We start from the raw sequence: 17,757 nt of genomic DNA on the forward strand, positions 1-17,757 counted from the left end.
TCCAACCTGAAAGCAAGTAAAAATCTATACTGAAGTTTTAATACTCGTATCTCAAATTTATTTTATTAAAAATAAGTTTTATAAAATAATATTTTTGGAGTTTTATCGTAATAAGACGTTACAGGAAATGAGGTATTATTGATTTGGAACTGTGGGGAAAAACGTATGGTACAACATAATTATTTTTATTACGATTCTTAGCAATCAAATTTGCTAGCCCCTTTTGATTTTCCTTTTGGTGCACACTTTTATCAATCGAAAACATGTCTTTTTTCGCAGAGAATCGTGAATAAAATAAAATTCATGCTAACGTTTGTTTTCATTGATTACGGGGGCAGTGTATCCGAAAGTGCAGCGAGTGACGTAAACGTAGTTCCGACCAATATAAGTCCATGCTCAGTTATCGGAAACCCACTGTTAATTGTGATAATTTGAAGAAGTAGATCATTTATGAAAGAAAGAATGACCTATCTGCAAATAATCGTATACGGTATTTTAGTTGAAATATTTCACTGCAGCAATTAGTATTCCATTGGGAAACAAGTAACGGTCCCTTTATATTATAAGATAAACGTAACACATAGATCAGCAAAATACAGTTTTGGTCATCCATGAATATATTTACAGACATTCGCAAATCAGGGCAGCAGAACAGCGAATCGGCATAGTTAGTAAATATAATATAGCTTATAATGTTGATCGGCATAGTAAACACATGCCAGGATGATTTCGGTTTTACTGTACTTTTTCTGTACTAATTTTCATGAACTCACTAGAACATATTTGCAATCGTTTAACAGAAAATCGGGATTAATCTTGAATATAAGTTCTACCTGACAGTTTATTGTAAACATAAATAATTAAAGAAATCATGCTTACATTTGGACTTAGACTTGAAATGTTATTAATACGTGTTATTCCACAAATCCGTTAAATCGCTATACGTGGATTCCAGTATTTGTTTTCCACACAATAACTCGGATAGGCATGCAATAGTAATAATTAGATTCACTGTTGTAAAAACGAGACATTAAAAGATTTTTTGTGCGATACCGTAATACCAGCAGTAACAACAATGGCCTTAATTACATTGCATGCAGGCAGCAGTAAAATACCTTGAAAATATACCAACAATGAATTACATTCTTAACAATGTACAACCGTTCTATGGAATTATGGGATCGTCGAGCCAGCAGTGAAATTCAGATGGATAGGATTTTTCAAATGCTAGCTCAACCACAACTTATCTACGCATTAATTGGATAAGTCCTTATTATTGCATAAAAACACAAAACGCAACCATCACTGATCCACCACTTTATTTACTGATTCACAAAAGAGCACACGAAAAACATAACCATAGAGGGATCACATTCCTAACTACATTTGACTTTCAGTGAAGTAGTCTAAAAATTGTTCCATGGCTACCCGATTCTGTACTACTGAAAAAGAAATCTTTAATGACGTGATATTACAATAATTGTCATCGTTCCCCGATGCCGTACGGGCTCTATAGTTGTGTATTCTCTAAAGTAGGCATTGTATATGTAGCCCATTCACCAGTTCTAATGCCATGTACCACGTAGTCGTGTGGATATTTTTGTTCATATTATCAAAACCAGCCGCGTTACCTATGGATCTAAATACGTGATTATTTACATCTCCAATATTTTCAGTTTAATTCAGGTATGTAACAACATGTTTGCCTAGAATATTTTCTTCATTTAGAAAATGGCCTTCGTGGGTATGTGACAAATCTTGCCAATAGCTTCCCATGTGGGTTTTCCCGGGTTCTTCCTTTACCAAATATACTGACCGCCAGGTATAGCCTATCATGTGCTGAAAAATGGCACTGAAAAGAACATTTGGAGGGAGATGATGATTGCTTTAATTAACTGTATGAATCATTTTTTTTCTTCAAGGTAATAGGATTAAATATATTTTTAATTTTGCAAGATTCTACTAGGCTACCCATAATCAAACTGATTTAAATAAAATAAGAGAATACCATTTCTTATGTAAAATGACGATATACTAATAAATATTTAACAATAAATTTCAACCATCTAGCTGTTGCATGAGTAAAGACATATAAGAGTTTTGTTAATAATATTATCAAAATTTTTTCAAAAAAAAATGTTTGATGAACTTATTCATAAAATTGTTCTCGTGATACAACATTTATTATTTTTACAATTATGTTTTTACTTTTCCATATATTAATAGAGATAACTGGGTTAGATGACGATCATATATAGAATTGGTGAAACGACTGAGAATTAGTAAGCTATCATCAATGTGAAAAACAAAGATAATAAATGCTTTTTCTACGCTGGTGATACCATACTATACAAATCATGTAAAAGTAATTAAAAAAATTCAAAATTATGATATTAACAAATATAAATCTTGGTTTGAAAGAGGCTCTGTGGGGGGGGGGGGCATGCATGCTGCTGATTTTGGGAAAGAATTTAATTTATAATAAATATTTATGAAGCTGGTAAAGATAATAAAAGACAAATTACAGCGAGATTAGCACGAAAAAGGACGTCGAATTTGATTTGTTACTAATATTTAATATAAATAGTTTTTAATTTTTTAAAGTTAAAAGTTTAACATCTTTAATTTGAAAACGATTCATCATCTCAAAATAGTGCCATGATTGAAAAATAATTTCTTTGCCATTTGGGTTTAATAATCCCGGACGGTAGCATTATTTATACGATCAATAGTTTCTTTCAGATAAATAATTGATAAGTATACGCTACTGTCACTTAACTAATTTCTCTTTGGTTTAAATCAAGTCTATATTTATGATCTTCAATATTTTCTCTTTAGTTCGGTAAAACCATGATATTATGTAAGTGTTTCTATTGACAACAATGTCTATCTGACGATCTCACAACTTGATGTTCTCTGCTTCAATTCCAAGAACATTCTAAGCTAAAACAGGCTGTATCAATCAGACTTCAGTGACAAAACTTAACGAATAATTTACCTACTTCCATTTAAACTGACATAAATATATGAAAAGGCGAGAAGGAAAACTATTGTTTTTCTTATTATACTTTGCTATAATAATACCAAAAGATTTCGTTATCATAGGATCATCAATGTGCTGAAATTGAAATCTAAACATTATTTTATCTTTGCTACTGGAAATACTATCCATGTACGCTCTCATCCAAAGCATTGCATTCTTAACATCCCTATAGCCAGACACTGAGGATACGCAGAATTTAACCCTACTATAAAATTTTCCAGGAAAAGGTCTTACGAGTTGGCTACAATAGGATGTAGTGAGGCTGTGACAAAGACCTGGTAGCAAAGGCAACACAGAGGTATGAAAAAACAACCACAACGACCTCTAAAACTATAGAAATGGATAAGGTTGACCAGATGCTTATATGCTGACATACCATCCACAGAACTCCAAAGCAACTCAAATAATCCAGAAACATCTTGGAATTGTGTGACACACTAACGATAATTCTCTCGTATAAAACAAGTACTACAAACCGAAAAACCTCAGAAACATCCAAGTCAGAGCAATGTTAAAGCCAATCACAAGCCAAAACCATAATGACACATCCGAGCCCTGTGGTGATAAAAGGTGCAAAACCGGTCAACATACAATTGAGACTCATGCATTCTCTACTACACACACACACACACACACACACACAGGATCGATCTCTTCACATGTGTAATTGGATCACAAAACTACACTGGACATAAGTCCTGCTGCACAACACTTCATACACGCACACCTGGCGGTCATACTTTTGGTAATATAATACTGACCGCAATTGGTCATAACCCCATCTGGAATTTGAAACCATGAAAGAAAAGGAATTGTAATGGATACACCACATAAAAACACTGAAACCAAACGACTTAAATCGAGAAATTATTAATATTATTATTGTTATGATTATTGTTATGATTATTATTATTAGTAGCATTAGCATTATCATATGAATATGTTCTTATTTCAGCTGGATTGTTATCAATATTTCTTTATCACAAATTAAATACTTCAATAAAATAGCAACATAACAATTGATAATGCTAAAACTAAAATATAAATTATTCAAAAAGAAAGGAAGCTAAAAAGTTTCAATTTGGTTAATATGATCTATTTTTGCACTGAATGCAATAATAATAATAATAATAATAATAATAAATGCCACATTATGATAAATGATGATTATGATTACATTCAGGCTAAAAAAAACAGGAAATTATATCCGGATGCTGCTGCTTCATATCTTTGTGTTACATCCTATTTTGTTAATTTCCAAAATAAATTTATTTTTAAGAAAAAGATCTTGTAGATCATATATATATATATATATATATATATATATATATATATATATATATATATATATATATATATATATATATGCTGCAATAATTTACTGCAACAGATGCTTTGTTCACAGAAGGTGAAGTTTCTTCTAATAAAATTTTATTGATTTTTATATTTAGCTGTTCTAGCAATAGTAAATATTTAGTAAGACTTGTTCCTATCCATTTAAACCTAAGTAAAATCTAAGCTTCAGACTTGAGGATGTTGACTTTATAAGCAATTTTGGCTGAAGACTTCCCTGATCCAACATAAGCATCTATATCACAAAATTTTATAAGTGGTTATGAAAAAGGCTTTGGAAGATTTTTAGAAGTTTTAGGATATAAGCCAAATAATGATAATTTTGTTTAGAATAAAAGTTTGGAAGATGGACATAAAATAACAACAGAACATGCTTATCATAACGACAGTTTGAAATAAAGCTCACAGTGTAGGTAAGGAAGGTAGGAACTAAAATTGTATTTATCATCAACAATCAAAGGTAACACTCAAACTTAATTTATCATCATCAATCAAATGCAGAAACTAAAATTGTATTAACCACCAACAACCAAATGTAAGAATTAAAATTGTATTTATCATCTACAAAGTAAAGTAAAATTAAAATTGTATTAATCATCAACAATGTAAAGTAAAATTAAAATTCTATTTATCCTGTTGCATAAAATGATTTCAATTTCATCTAATTGTTTCTCGTGAACCTGAAACTAATATTGTGTTCGAATAAATTGCTTATTTGTTGATATTTGCAATAATGTTGATGTTATTTGGATTGAAATTATTTGGATTTGAAAAGCTCAATAAGATCTTCTCTTTGAAAAGTACCCTGCTATGAAGAAACAAAATATTATCTAAAAAATGTTTTATTTACCGTTTTTGTATTTGTTATTTGTTTGTCTCGTCATCCTGATAAAGGGTTCCGTAGATCTCGAATGTGCTTGCTTTGCTATTTTTTGTTGTTGGTCTTGCTGCACCTGGCTTAGTCATATATATATAAAACGGAAAGTGTTGTCCCTGGATTCTATAGAAGAATGCTTGATAATAGTAGGCAGAATTAATATTTAATACAAATAATACGATCATACAGGTTAGATAATTTTTAATTCGTACTCTACGGAGATTATGAAACTAATTCATGCTGTAGTACAGTCTCGTGAAAGCTGTACATCATGACGTCTGCTTCTGGATATTGGCTAATTTCTCGGGATAAAAAATATCTTCCAAACACCGACTCCGCACAATCAACATATAACCATTAAAATCTGAAAATCTATAAACGGAGGCGTAAATACATGTATATAAGTACCACATACCCTATATACCCTTTAAGTATATATATTTAATGAGAAAGAGAGAGAGTGAGAATGAGAGAGATACAAAACCAAATCAATATTATTGCAATATAGATCTACAAATTTGTACTGACATCTTGCACATCAACATACTTGCCCTCGAATCTGCCGAAGATAACCACATGGGCCTATTCTAAGTTTCTAAATACGACAAAAGTTCTTCAATGAGCCACTTGGCGCCGTTGTGTGGGGAATAGGTACTCAAGGAGATGTCCAATATGCCCAATGCCTCCTGAAACCTTCCCTCCTGTCTGAGGCAACAAGCCAGGAGATTGAGGGCTGTGTCCTCGTGGCACAGGTCATTATCCAATACAGCATTGTGTAGTTTTTCAAGTGCCATCTGCTTGTGCTTTTTCATTCCTAGACCTTTGTAGCACTGGTACTGAAGGTAAGGCAGATAAACGGCAGAATCAACTGCAACCCAGTCTGAACAATTGGGATACATGTGTTCAATCCAGTTGATGTCAGTACCCAAACATCTGTATATCTCTGGTATCAAGTCACTTGGTATTGCTTCCATCTCCGACGGCAGGTAGACAACACTAAATGCGATCTGTTTCTTGAACAAGTCTCTGGCAGACATGTTGTGCTCAATCACTCTGTTAATCGTACTATCCTCTAGACTGTAAAGAACAGTGCTGCAAACACTCCAAGGTGAAATATGAAGTCTGTAATTATTTTTCACAACTTTCAAAATGGCTTCTGCCAACTCCAGATATCCATATTTAACGTAAAAAGCCGCTAATTTTAGCCTCCCCGATGAAAAGTCGGAAGCTGTTCCTGCTAAGAAGTACAAATGGGCTAAACTGATACTTCTCTTGACATGTTCGTGTTTTCTGTGCTTACAGGTCGAGTCTAATTCAGCAAGTATTTGAGAACCCATGCAGGAACAAGCGACTGAGACGAGAACACAAGCGATTTCTTTTCTGAAACCTGTGCTTTGTTTGTACATTTTGATAAGCCGCTGAAGCACTCTGTAGGTGAACCGTAAGTCCCCAGAGTTGCACATCTGCAGAACGGATGTTAAATAAACTGAAATACATCTCAGTGATTCGTGTGAAAAATAACTCGCCATATTCCAGCTCCATTTTTCGAACAAATTATGCGGAATCCGACGGTTAGTACAAATATATCCCAGTGTATGACCCAGGTCATCATAACCGATCCTCAAAAGAAACCTTGCATCATCATATAATAATTTTTCTAGTAACTGAACCAAACGGTCTCTGGTTACTCCCTGGACTTTGTATGCAAACAAATTTCTTGTCGGAATGAAGTAGTTTGGGCAGTATTTGGCTAATACCCAGTCGTAGATCTGCTTCAAACAAATTTGTAAACAAAACAGAAAATTTTCTGGAGTCCAAATTCCACAACCGGTCTTCTCTATCAAAAAGAACATACAGGTCTTACACACGTAGCTAGTGATGCAGTCGGGAGCATATGGATTTAGGAATGTTTTCGCTATCATTTTCATAGTGACGTAGCAATGCATCTGTGTGTAATTAAAGTGAAAAATAAGTTCCCTTTCTCCTTGTGCAAATGAAATTCGCCATTCCAGACTTTGCTCAAAGCTCATGTTGTCTCCAACTGGTACTACAATAAAACCATAACTAACAATCCTTGCAATCATTGGTGCCGAAGGCCAGTCGTGATATCGTCGCCTTTGTAACCAGGAACTTGCGATCTTCGGCCAAAATTTTCCTGTCATGCAGTAAACATTGTCCATCTCTACTGAGTCAGAGAGTGTGACTGTTTCTGCAGGTCCATGGATAATATCATCTGGTTTGTACAAATGATGAGCTCTATTATGTAGCACCGATCTACCAACGCTGTCGACCGATAGATACTTATTGTTCCAATGATACAATGGCTTTAGGGACTTCATATCCACAAACTGTAGTTTTGTGTATCCGGGGGTAGTCAATTCGTCACAAACCATGATGTAAGTCACAACATCCGGGCGCAAGTCACTCATCTCCTCGATGAGGTCTACAGCATCATGACACGTGACCTTGTCGATGTCAGACCCCATGCCTGGTGTTGTGGAGCCTTCAGGCTGACTACCAAAGTAGAAGAAGGTGGAGTCTCCTCCAAAGACGTTTGTAAAAAGTTCCCAGGCTTTCTCTTCCTCCAACCAGATCTGTCGCCTCCGCTTGCGATTCTCCTTTGATACGCCCACTTTTTCCAGAAGTTTTGACCACAAGGTGGAAATGACATGATTGTACTCTGCAAGTCTTGTGTCAGACATTGTACCTAACACAATGAAAATAATAATAATAATAATAATAATAATAATAATAATAATAATAATAAAGGCAACAGTACATCCTAGTCACGCGGACAATGATTTTCGATATCATAGATAAGTGAGGGAGAAATGATAAGTAAATAGATACATAGATACGTAGACAGATGGACGGATGGACGACTGGATAAATAGATAAGTATACTGATAGAAAGATGGATGGATAGGATACTGCAATTATAAAAAAATTGTATTTTGTTCTTGTCGCATTGGTCTAGTGGTTCTTTGTAGTTTTGTGTTCATTAGCAAGACATGCTCAAAAAAAACCCTGTAAAAAGTGGTTCCTGTGATAATATTAGTTTGAGGTTTGTTGATTGTTTGGGGGTGGGGTGGCAGCCAGGTGTAAAACCTATGTTTACATTTTCTCTAGAACGGCTCAGCTGATTGATCAAACTTTTTAGTCATTTTTCTTAAGATATATAATATCCTAATTATATCCACGGTAGCTCTCTTGGCATCGGTATGACTTCCTTAACAACTAGGTGGAAAACCTGGGATTTACTTCTCCGCTACAATAACTAAGCTACTTAGCAACATTTGATATAACTTTCTTTCCAGAATTATGCATGGGAAGGATCCCTTAGCAATGTTGTGACTTCCATAGCAACCATATGAGAAACCTATTTTCATTTCCTTTTCAAGAACGTCAGAGCCGTGGTGTCCGCTGCAACCATTTAGGAAACCATTTTTCTATTTCTCCTCCAGAATATGTCCATCAGTTTTGAGTAGACTTGGTGGACATTTTCCTCAGAATATATTTTGCCTGAAATGCGTCTTAAATGTCTCTACTATCAACAGTGTGGCTTCTATAGAAACAAGGTAGAGAACAAATAAATTGCATTCATCTCGTTTTAAGTTTGGTTTATTGTTACTATTACAGAAATGTATCATATAACAAGCGCCTCTCCGAAACTGCCTGACGAAACCAGATGACATCTGACCACATCAGACCACATCTGACCACACCACACCAAATCAGACCAAATTTGATGTTTAGAGTCCTAACATGAGTATGTTTCACATTCATATGTAACTTGCCAATACAAGAGCTAGTTTAGCTGAAGCACAGGCGTTTGACATTCTCTCACTAAATAAGAAAGTTGAAGAATATCAGAGGGATAAATATAATATAAACACACACACACACACACACACACACACACACACTGACATTTTGGAAATGGAGTCAACTTAATTTGTGTTATGTTGGCTGTACACACACTGTTTTGTGTTTCATATTACTTCGGAATTATCATTTTGACAGACATGCTGCGATGACGGAAGGATGATTAGCATTCATTCTAACAGGCAAGATACGAATTGTAAAACTATGAATGAATGGCATGGGAAAATTTACACATTTTCATACTGACCCTACCCACCCCTCAAAAAATACGTCAACATTGCCGTATATATATATATATATATATATATATATATATATATATATATATATTCCCCTGCCTCGTTACTACTAAATTTGCGTTTTAGACCAACATGTGTCACGTGATCCATCTTAAAATTCTTATTTATTATCCGCTTATGTACCCTAAACGAAAACAAAACAACATGCTTTCGTGATTTTCACACCCAACCCCTCACCTTTGATGGAGAGAACATATATAATTATTTTCGTTCATACATTTGTACCTATATTACAAGGGACGGAGATGTTTCATTTTATTACATTTCAATTTCATCGATTCATTAATGTGCTACATGCAATAAAAAAAAAATAACTACACAGATTTATATTATAATAGGAAAGTCAAGATAACTATTTGGCTTTAATCTTCTTTGTTTTAATGTATTTGATGACCAGGAAATAGGAAGAGCGTGCAATCAGTAGACAGTAGTTCGGACCTAAGAGCTTTCCGGCTGTAACTGTCATGTGTATTTCATTTATAGTATGCACCTGGCTTTTGTCATGAATGAGGGTTGTGCCTACTTGACTTTTGTAATAATCCTATGAAGCAAACATCGTGTTTACTTGTATTTAAGTTCAAGACCAGACCTTATTTGTGAGCTAGTGATTTTTACCATTAGAAATTATAAGTTTTCCAGAACATTCTTTGCGTCATAGGACAGGTGGCAGTTTATATGTTAATAGAGGTTTTTAAACAAATTTTTCATTCCTGTTTTAGGATAAGTCTCTGGAATCATAGCTGTGTTAAGATATAATTTGAGTGGAATTATTAATTGGAATTACAAAGTGCTCATTGACGTTTTGGACTGAAACAAAAGTTTTGGATTATTGAGGACTCATTCAAAGATATTTTGGATGATATCATTGTGACACATCAAGATTCTGGATTATATCATTGTGACACATCACGACATTCAAGACTTTTATAATTCATTCATAACATTCTTTTCTTCTGGACTTCAAGACTTATAATTCATTCGGAACATTGTTTTCTTTTGGACTTTTGATAGGATATTTAGGATTGTTTGGGATATAAATCACAATGCTGTAAGCTTCTCTTAACGTTTTACCTTATAAATTAGAGAAACTGTTTTGATATTGTAAACTTGTTGGTTTCGTTTCTTCTCTTACATATTTTAAGATATAACATCTTGGGCATGGTATATGTTGACAGCGATAATATGGTCTGCATTTATAAACAAAGACCAGTTCATGCCAACATGGATAGGAGACACAGGGTTGTTTACAGGAACAATTTACAGTCTAGACTCTAGTTAGTTCGAGTAGACAACGTATCCTCTCACTAAGTAGCGGATATTACTATATAACGTCCTTGAACTAACTAGTTTACCATCTTAAAATCAAAGGGCTTTTAAAGGTGTTTATTAGGATAACATGCAACCTAAGTCATACACATTTCAGTCAATAATGTACAATTTAAGTCATTCAAGTTTCAGTCGATAATATGCATTTAAGTCATACAAATCTCAGTCAGTAATACACATTTACGTCATACAAATTTCAGTCAATAATAAACATTTTACGTCATACAAACTTCAGTCAGTAATACACATTTAAATCATACAAATTTCAGTCAGTAATATGCATTTAAGTCATACAAATCTCAGTCAGTAATACACATTTACGTCATAGAAATTTCAGTAAATAATGCACATTTAAGTCATACAAATTCAAGTCAATATTACACATTTAAATCATTCAAATCTCAGTCAGTAACACACATGTAAGTCATACAAATTTCAGTCAATAATATGCATTTAGGTCATACAAACTTCAGTCATTACTATATCTTTAAGTCATAAAAATTTCAGTCAATAATACACATTTAAGTTATACAAATTTTAGCAAATATACATTTAAGTTATACAAATTTTAGTAAATGTACATTTAAGTTATACAAATTTCAGTAAATATACATTTAAGTTCTACAAATGCAGAAACTGCTGAAATGAAAATTAAGCAGGATCACAATTGTGATCATAAAAATGCACAATTTGGATTCTTGTTTTATTTATGTATAACTTTAGTCATCATCAACAGCATCAGCATCATCACTACCATTATTATGTTTGTTGTCGTCATTATCATTACCATCACCATGGCCATCATCGTTGTCGTCATTATCATCAGAACCACCATCATTGATAAATCATTACTATCATTATTATCGTCGTCGTCGTCATTATTATTATCATCATGTTAAATGGTATTACTATTTACAAAATTTTCTACTTATGTTTTTGCCTCTCCTTCATATTATTCATATTGGAAGTGGTAGTAGTTGTGGTAATAGTAGTAGTAGTAGTGGTAATAGTAGCAGTTGTAGTAAAACAAAGATTTATAACGTTTTCTTTTCAACATGCAAAAAATGTACGTAGTTTTGATCTTTTTGCATTTAATTTTTTTTAAAAAACGAATTTTCTGGATTAGCTCATAAAAAGAATAAATATGTTTATCTTACTTTTACAAGCTTAAAAGTTCAGCTTCAATCTTGTATACATTATAAAAGTATATTTTATATTGTTGACATAATAATAATAGACACCTACAAAAATTATTGGATTGGACGTAAATACATTTTCTCATGTAGTCCGAAAATTAAAATGCCAAATACACCAATATTCTTGGGATAAAGTAAACTCTTGCAAACTATAGTTCTGTTGTGTTAATCCTTTGAACAGACGATTGTGTTTGTAACTTTATATGTTAATTAGATTAAAATAATACTTTCTCGAAGTCTGTATTGTCCTTATTCTACAATTCGCAATAGCATTCGTCTGACAAACAATATGGCGTATACCGCGAGAATATCTGAACAATTGCATCAGAGTCAATCTTGAATTCGCAGGTCCTAATCTATTCAAACGTTATCGATTTCCAGTAGAACATTGTTTATTAGCGTCATGCGAGGTGTATATTGAATCCGGAAGATATTTCGGATATTATTTATGCACATCTACCTGAATTCAATAGAAAGGAAACCTGATCGGCCGCAGTGACAAATTATTTTCTCATATTGGCGAAGTAGGGTATACATACAGGTGTTTGTTCTGGCTTTCTCTTGTTTTGTTTTCTTTCAGCAGCTTCGGCTGGTTATGCTTACAATTGCAGACCGGTGCATAATCAAATTGTTGCAGCTGAAGCTTTGTGCGCACCAGTGAAGGCCTAAATTCTGGGGCTCATATTTACTAGTCCTTGTAATTCAACGCTGCAACCGGACATTTCATAAGGTCTTATATTTTATGATCCTTGGCATAATTAAATTCTCTGATTTGTAACGCGGGAATAATGGCAATAACTTCATTAATGCAACGTTTACTTCAGTCGGTTGTATCTTCAATAGAACGTAAGAGAAGCAGCTTGGGAGAGAAGTACCCTGTCAGGGCTGTGCGTTAAAATGAGTCTGAGAGATGTACCTGCTGTCAAAAGAGATGATCTCTCATTGTCATATATACATGTCCTTGTTTTAAAGATACATGTTTTAACGAATGTATGCCACAGCTTTGTTTTGGGTCCTTTACAAAGACTTTCTACACGATAGAGAGAGGTATTGAAAACGAGACAAAGAAAGATTTGCACTTTCTTATACATCCATCAATCAATATGCAAATTAAAAAACGATACTATTTATGTATATTTTAGTTTACATACATACATACATACCATTTTGTACTAGTAGTTTAAGCAATAACATCTTATCCGTGAAATTAATCTGTGCAAAAGGAGTTATGAAATTATTTCTTTGAAGACTATATGTTTACAAATGAATTTATAACAATTGTAATGGTCATTTCGAAAAGAAAAAATAATCTTGTATAATTATCTATTGTCGCTAGCAAACAAAGTGATTGCTAAGTAATACATTTAACGCCAATATTGACAGTATCTTCCAAATAAATTCATTATCAAGCCACTAAATAAGTGAAACAAGAATCTTTAAAGCGCCGCTTCAAACCTTTTTTCTTGGCAACTCGGCCGACCTCTATTCGATTCCCTCTTCGAGTACTTATAAGAGTATGTGACTATGTATACAAAGTCGTTAGCTTCTTCGGGGTTCTTAAATGTCATTAACTCAATGATCACCTCCCCCACACAACAAAGCAATTAACAGTGCTTTGTTTGACTTTTAAAAAGTTGGGTGATCGACGAAAAGTTCTCATAAAAATAAGAAAGTTTAATTCGTTCAAGCAAAATAATATTTGTAAATTAGGAAGAGCAGAATATATAATTTCAATCTTGGTCCATATACCTTTGTGTCAAAATGAATATTGTATTTAAATATTACAGGTGACCTAAACTTTATACGTCTTAACCTAAATGATTAAGGTATGTTAGACATGGTCTACATTTTTATACATAATAATTAGTACTTAGCAAACTAACTAATATTTCAATTACCTTAAAATCTTTGGAACACATGGAATACACTAATCGTGGTGCTCAAACAAGTTCAGATCAAGTCATGCGTCCTCAGCCCACGTATTTCAAATCAAAACATAGTTGTGTTCAATACTTCTATATAAATCTGAACAAAAGCGTTGCACAGAAATCGTCTACTAAAAGGCAATAATAGATACATGTACACTGGTAATATTATACTTTTTACCTTATATACACGTCAGCATTAGAGTGGGCTAATGTGTTCCCCGGCAAGAATCAACAGTACGCCGTAGGTTTAACATGTGTGGGTTGATATGGCCTCAAACAGGAATATAACACAGAGGCTATACAGCCGACTTTTATGCTATAGAGAATACACTGTACACAACTTTAGAAGCTGTTCACCTCAAAATGGGTCCCAATCGATTCTAAATTTGGAATTAAACTTTTGGCTGTAAGCCTGGGAGTTTCTGGATACTGAAGCGACTAATGTAAATTACAATTACGCCACATGATTAAAATGTGTTGTGCGGGAGGGGGTGGTTTCCTCCATGTTAAACCCATGTTAGAGATGTTTATTGGTTTAACTTTATAGGGCAGCCTGGGAACCAGATATGAAATCCACTGTTAAGAAAACGTATACTGTTTTAACATTTGTGGGTCCCTACCAGATGAGAAAAGGAAATGTTAAATTGCAAAACGGAAAACGTGAAGTTACAAAGGTCTAACATGGTCTTTGACTCACCAACAACCAGTAATGTAATATCCCATCTCCCCCACCCACTTAATATCACACACCCCAAATTTACTATCCAATACCCCTTTTGGAATAACCAACACACAGTCATATGCAATGCCCATTTATCTACTATACATATAATACCGTTTTAGTGACCACATTCACTGTCCAACACGCCCTTTGGGGTGACTGACACCCAGTATTATGCCATCCATTACCCTACATTTACTATCCAACATTAATTATCCATCACTACTGACCACACACGGTGGAATATAAAAGAGGAGGTATATAAAATTAGAATTTAAATCCCTTATGAACAAGAATAATTTCTCCATCCCCTAACAACTTTACTATTATCCCTTTTAAACAATCACAAACCCCTATCCCCTAATACTATAACTTATAACCATCTCCTTTTTAAATAAAACTTATATCCAATAAACGCTATAACGATGCTACTTTAGTGCAAAATGATATAAAAAAAAGGGTAAAAATACGCACACACATGCGCAAACATAACGTCTCACAGACAGGATGAAGAGACGAACAAACACACTTTTGAGAACATGCATTTGTTTACATTTGCAATCCCCGAATGGTGTTAACACAGTCATTGGCATAGTCAGCTACAGTTGCAATCCCCGAATGGTGTTAAAACAGTCATTGGCATAGTCAGCTATCCTTTGTGTCGATACGAACAATTTTCCCAATCACGTACAGCCCTCCAATCGTCAACGTATTGTTTTGATCTAGATAAAAATGGTGATAACTGTTTTCTTCCCTCCTCTTCATCCCTCCCCTTTATCTACTGTCCCTTAGCAAAACATTTATATCCCACGCAATATTTGTAACCAAGTGAGCATACATTTGGTAATCAAAGGCCAGTACTAAATTTTGGGTAGCAAAACCTACATTCGTAACCGACTTAAGAACCAAATCTGCCTCACTTGACATTCGATAATTTTGCAACGTATTATTAAAAAACAACAGCGACTATGTTTTAATACCATTTTTAAGAACATTTTTTGTGTGGCTTTTTGTGTTTTTTATGGATTTTTTTTTGGTTGCTTTTCGCTTGTTTTAAGTTTTTTGTTTTGTTTTGCTTTTGTTTTTGTTTTGTTTAAATGTGAATTCGCAAGACTATAAATGAAATAATTGAACTTTCTTTTTTAAATGCTAAATTTTTCTTGCGCCACAACAAAACGCATATAAAAAAGGAATAAAATATTTTATATCGCGTATAGGATGTCATAGTTCCACATACATCTTTGGAGTTGTGGCCTCCATTCTCAAAGTTATTGACGAATGGTCAGATTGTCAAAGCTGGTTTCCACAGAATTTCTCCATCCCATTAAAGTGCTCGCTGCTGGACTGAGTGCTTCAGGAAAAATAGTATTTATCAAATGTCTGAAAAAATATAAATAACTTTTGTTCTTTTCTTCTCTAAAACGCGCCCTGTGGTGTTACGAAGAGTGTATAGTTTCAGCCGTTCAGTTCCCCACTACCTCACGTAGAAGTGGTGACTGTGAGGGACCCGATTACCTCTAGTTCTCTGACTGTTGATTTGACTACAGCCACGGAACTTATAGCCCAAACTTCCCCATGTGTAGTCACCACACTGATGAATCTGTCAAGACGCTGTCCAATTTACGGAAGTAGTCTCAACTGTAGAAGTATGTGAAAATGAAACGTATTCTTTCTTGTTATCCATTCTGTGTCGTAGAATTTTTTATATATTGTATGTTTCGAATTCGTTCTAAATTTTACAGAGAATCAGATCTATGTCGCGATAAAGCCAGCCATGCTGCTTGATAGAATATAATCTGTTTCAAGTTAGACATTTTAATAATTGAACAGATAAGTTTAACTTTTTGTATAGTCCTTAATTTAAATAATGAACATGTTCGAGTTATTTTAAACCAATTCTATATTTAAATAATGAACATGTTCGAGTTATTTTAAACCAATTCTATATTTAGAATTCATGCATGAACGTAATAATAATCTCGTACAGTTATTATTATCAAATAATTTAACACTTATAGAAGCCTAAGCATGTGCGCGCATGCGTAATGTATATCATTGTATTTGTACTTACTGCAGTCGTTGTATTTTTAGTTGTTTGCAGGGAGTTTTTTTATCTTTGGGTGTTTTGTGTAACCTGGATGCTGCTGTCGATGGTATTGCTGGTTTGAAGGACGGTTCTGGTCTACCCAGTGAGAAGGGCCAAATAAACCTGCGCGATAAGGAGGTTCTCGGGCGATACTTCGGATGGCCTGTAGGAGCGGACCATATGAGGTTGTTCCTTCGTCACTGAACGGGATGAATGGAATCAGAAATCTCTAGAGTTTGTCGACTGGACACCGTGAGATAAATAACATCATATGTACCACTTTTTAATGAAATTTAATTCAATATCTCTTTTTGTGAAACATTTAATTCAATAATACTAATTCAAAACTTTTGTCGTGCAGCGAAAACCAAACTCAAAAGTCAACGTCTGCAAGATATATGTCAATGGATGGTTTAAATAATATTTATCTACGAAAACTATTATCGTAGAATGTACATCAAATCAAACAAGAAATATGGAGTATTGACCAAAAAACTTCGAGCACTCTTCTTAAGGTCTCTCCAACTTTGATAGCAAAAGGTATCTTGTTATAACTTTTGGCCCAGTGTTAAAGTCAAACGGGTCTGATCATTTCGGCCCAGTGTGAAAACCAAGCGGGTCTGATCATTTTGGCCCAGTGTTAAAGTCAAACGGGTCTGATCATTTCGGCCCAGTGTGAAAACCAAGCGGGTCTGATCATTTCGGCCCAGTGTGAAAACCAAGCGGGTCTGATCATTTTGGCCCAGTGTGAAAACCAAGATGGTCTGATCATTTTGGCCCAGTGTGAAAACCAAGCGGGTCTGATCATTTTGGCCCAGTGTTAAAGTCAAACGGGTCTGATCATTTCGGCCCAGTGTGAAAACCAAGCGGGTCTGATCATTTTGGCCCAGTGTGAAAACCAAGCGGGTCTGATCATTTTGTCCCAGTGTGAAAACCAAGCGGGTCTGATAATGTTGGCCCAGTATTAAAGTCAAACGTGTCTGATAATGTTAGCCCAGTGTGAAAACCATGCGGGTCTGATCATTTTGGCCCAGTATTAAAGT

General features: G+C 34.3%; 1 protein-coding gene across 1 annotated transcript; it reads right to left on the bottom strand.

Moving 5' to 3' along the window:
- Positions 1-1,302: 1,302 nt before the first annotated feature.
- Positions 1,303-13,955, bottom strand: LOC149779806 (uncharacterized). Its single transcript, XM_089936474.1, has 2 exons — positions 13,878-13,955; positions 1,303-7,980 (listed from the first exon to the last, which is right to left on the bottom strand). The coding sequence occupies exon 2, from the start codon at positions 7,973-7,975 to the stop codon at positions 5,861-5,863; it is 2,115 nt and encodes a 704-aa protein (XP_089792600.1). The 5' UTR covers positions 7,976-7,980; positions 13,878-13,955; the 3' UTR covers positions 1,303-5,860.
- Between the last annotated feature and the right edge of the window lie 3,802 nt (positions 13,956-17,757).

Source organism: Sinohyriopsis cumingii, chromosome 16 (genome assembly GCF_028554795.1).
Source record: "Sinohyriopsis cumingii isolate HCF-2022 chromosome 16, ASM2855479v2, whole genome shotgun sequence".
In the NCBI taxonomy this organism is placed as follows: Eukaryota; Metazoa; Mollusca; class Bivalvia; order Unionida; family Unionidae; genus Sinohyriopsis; species Sinohyriopsis cumingii.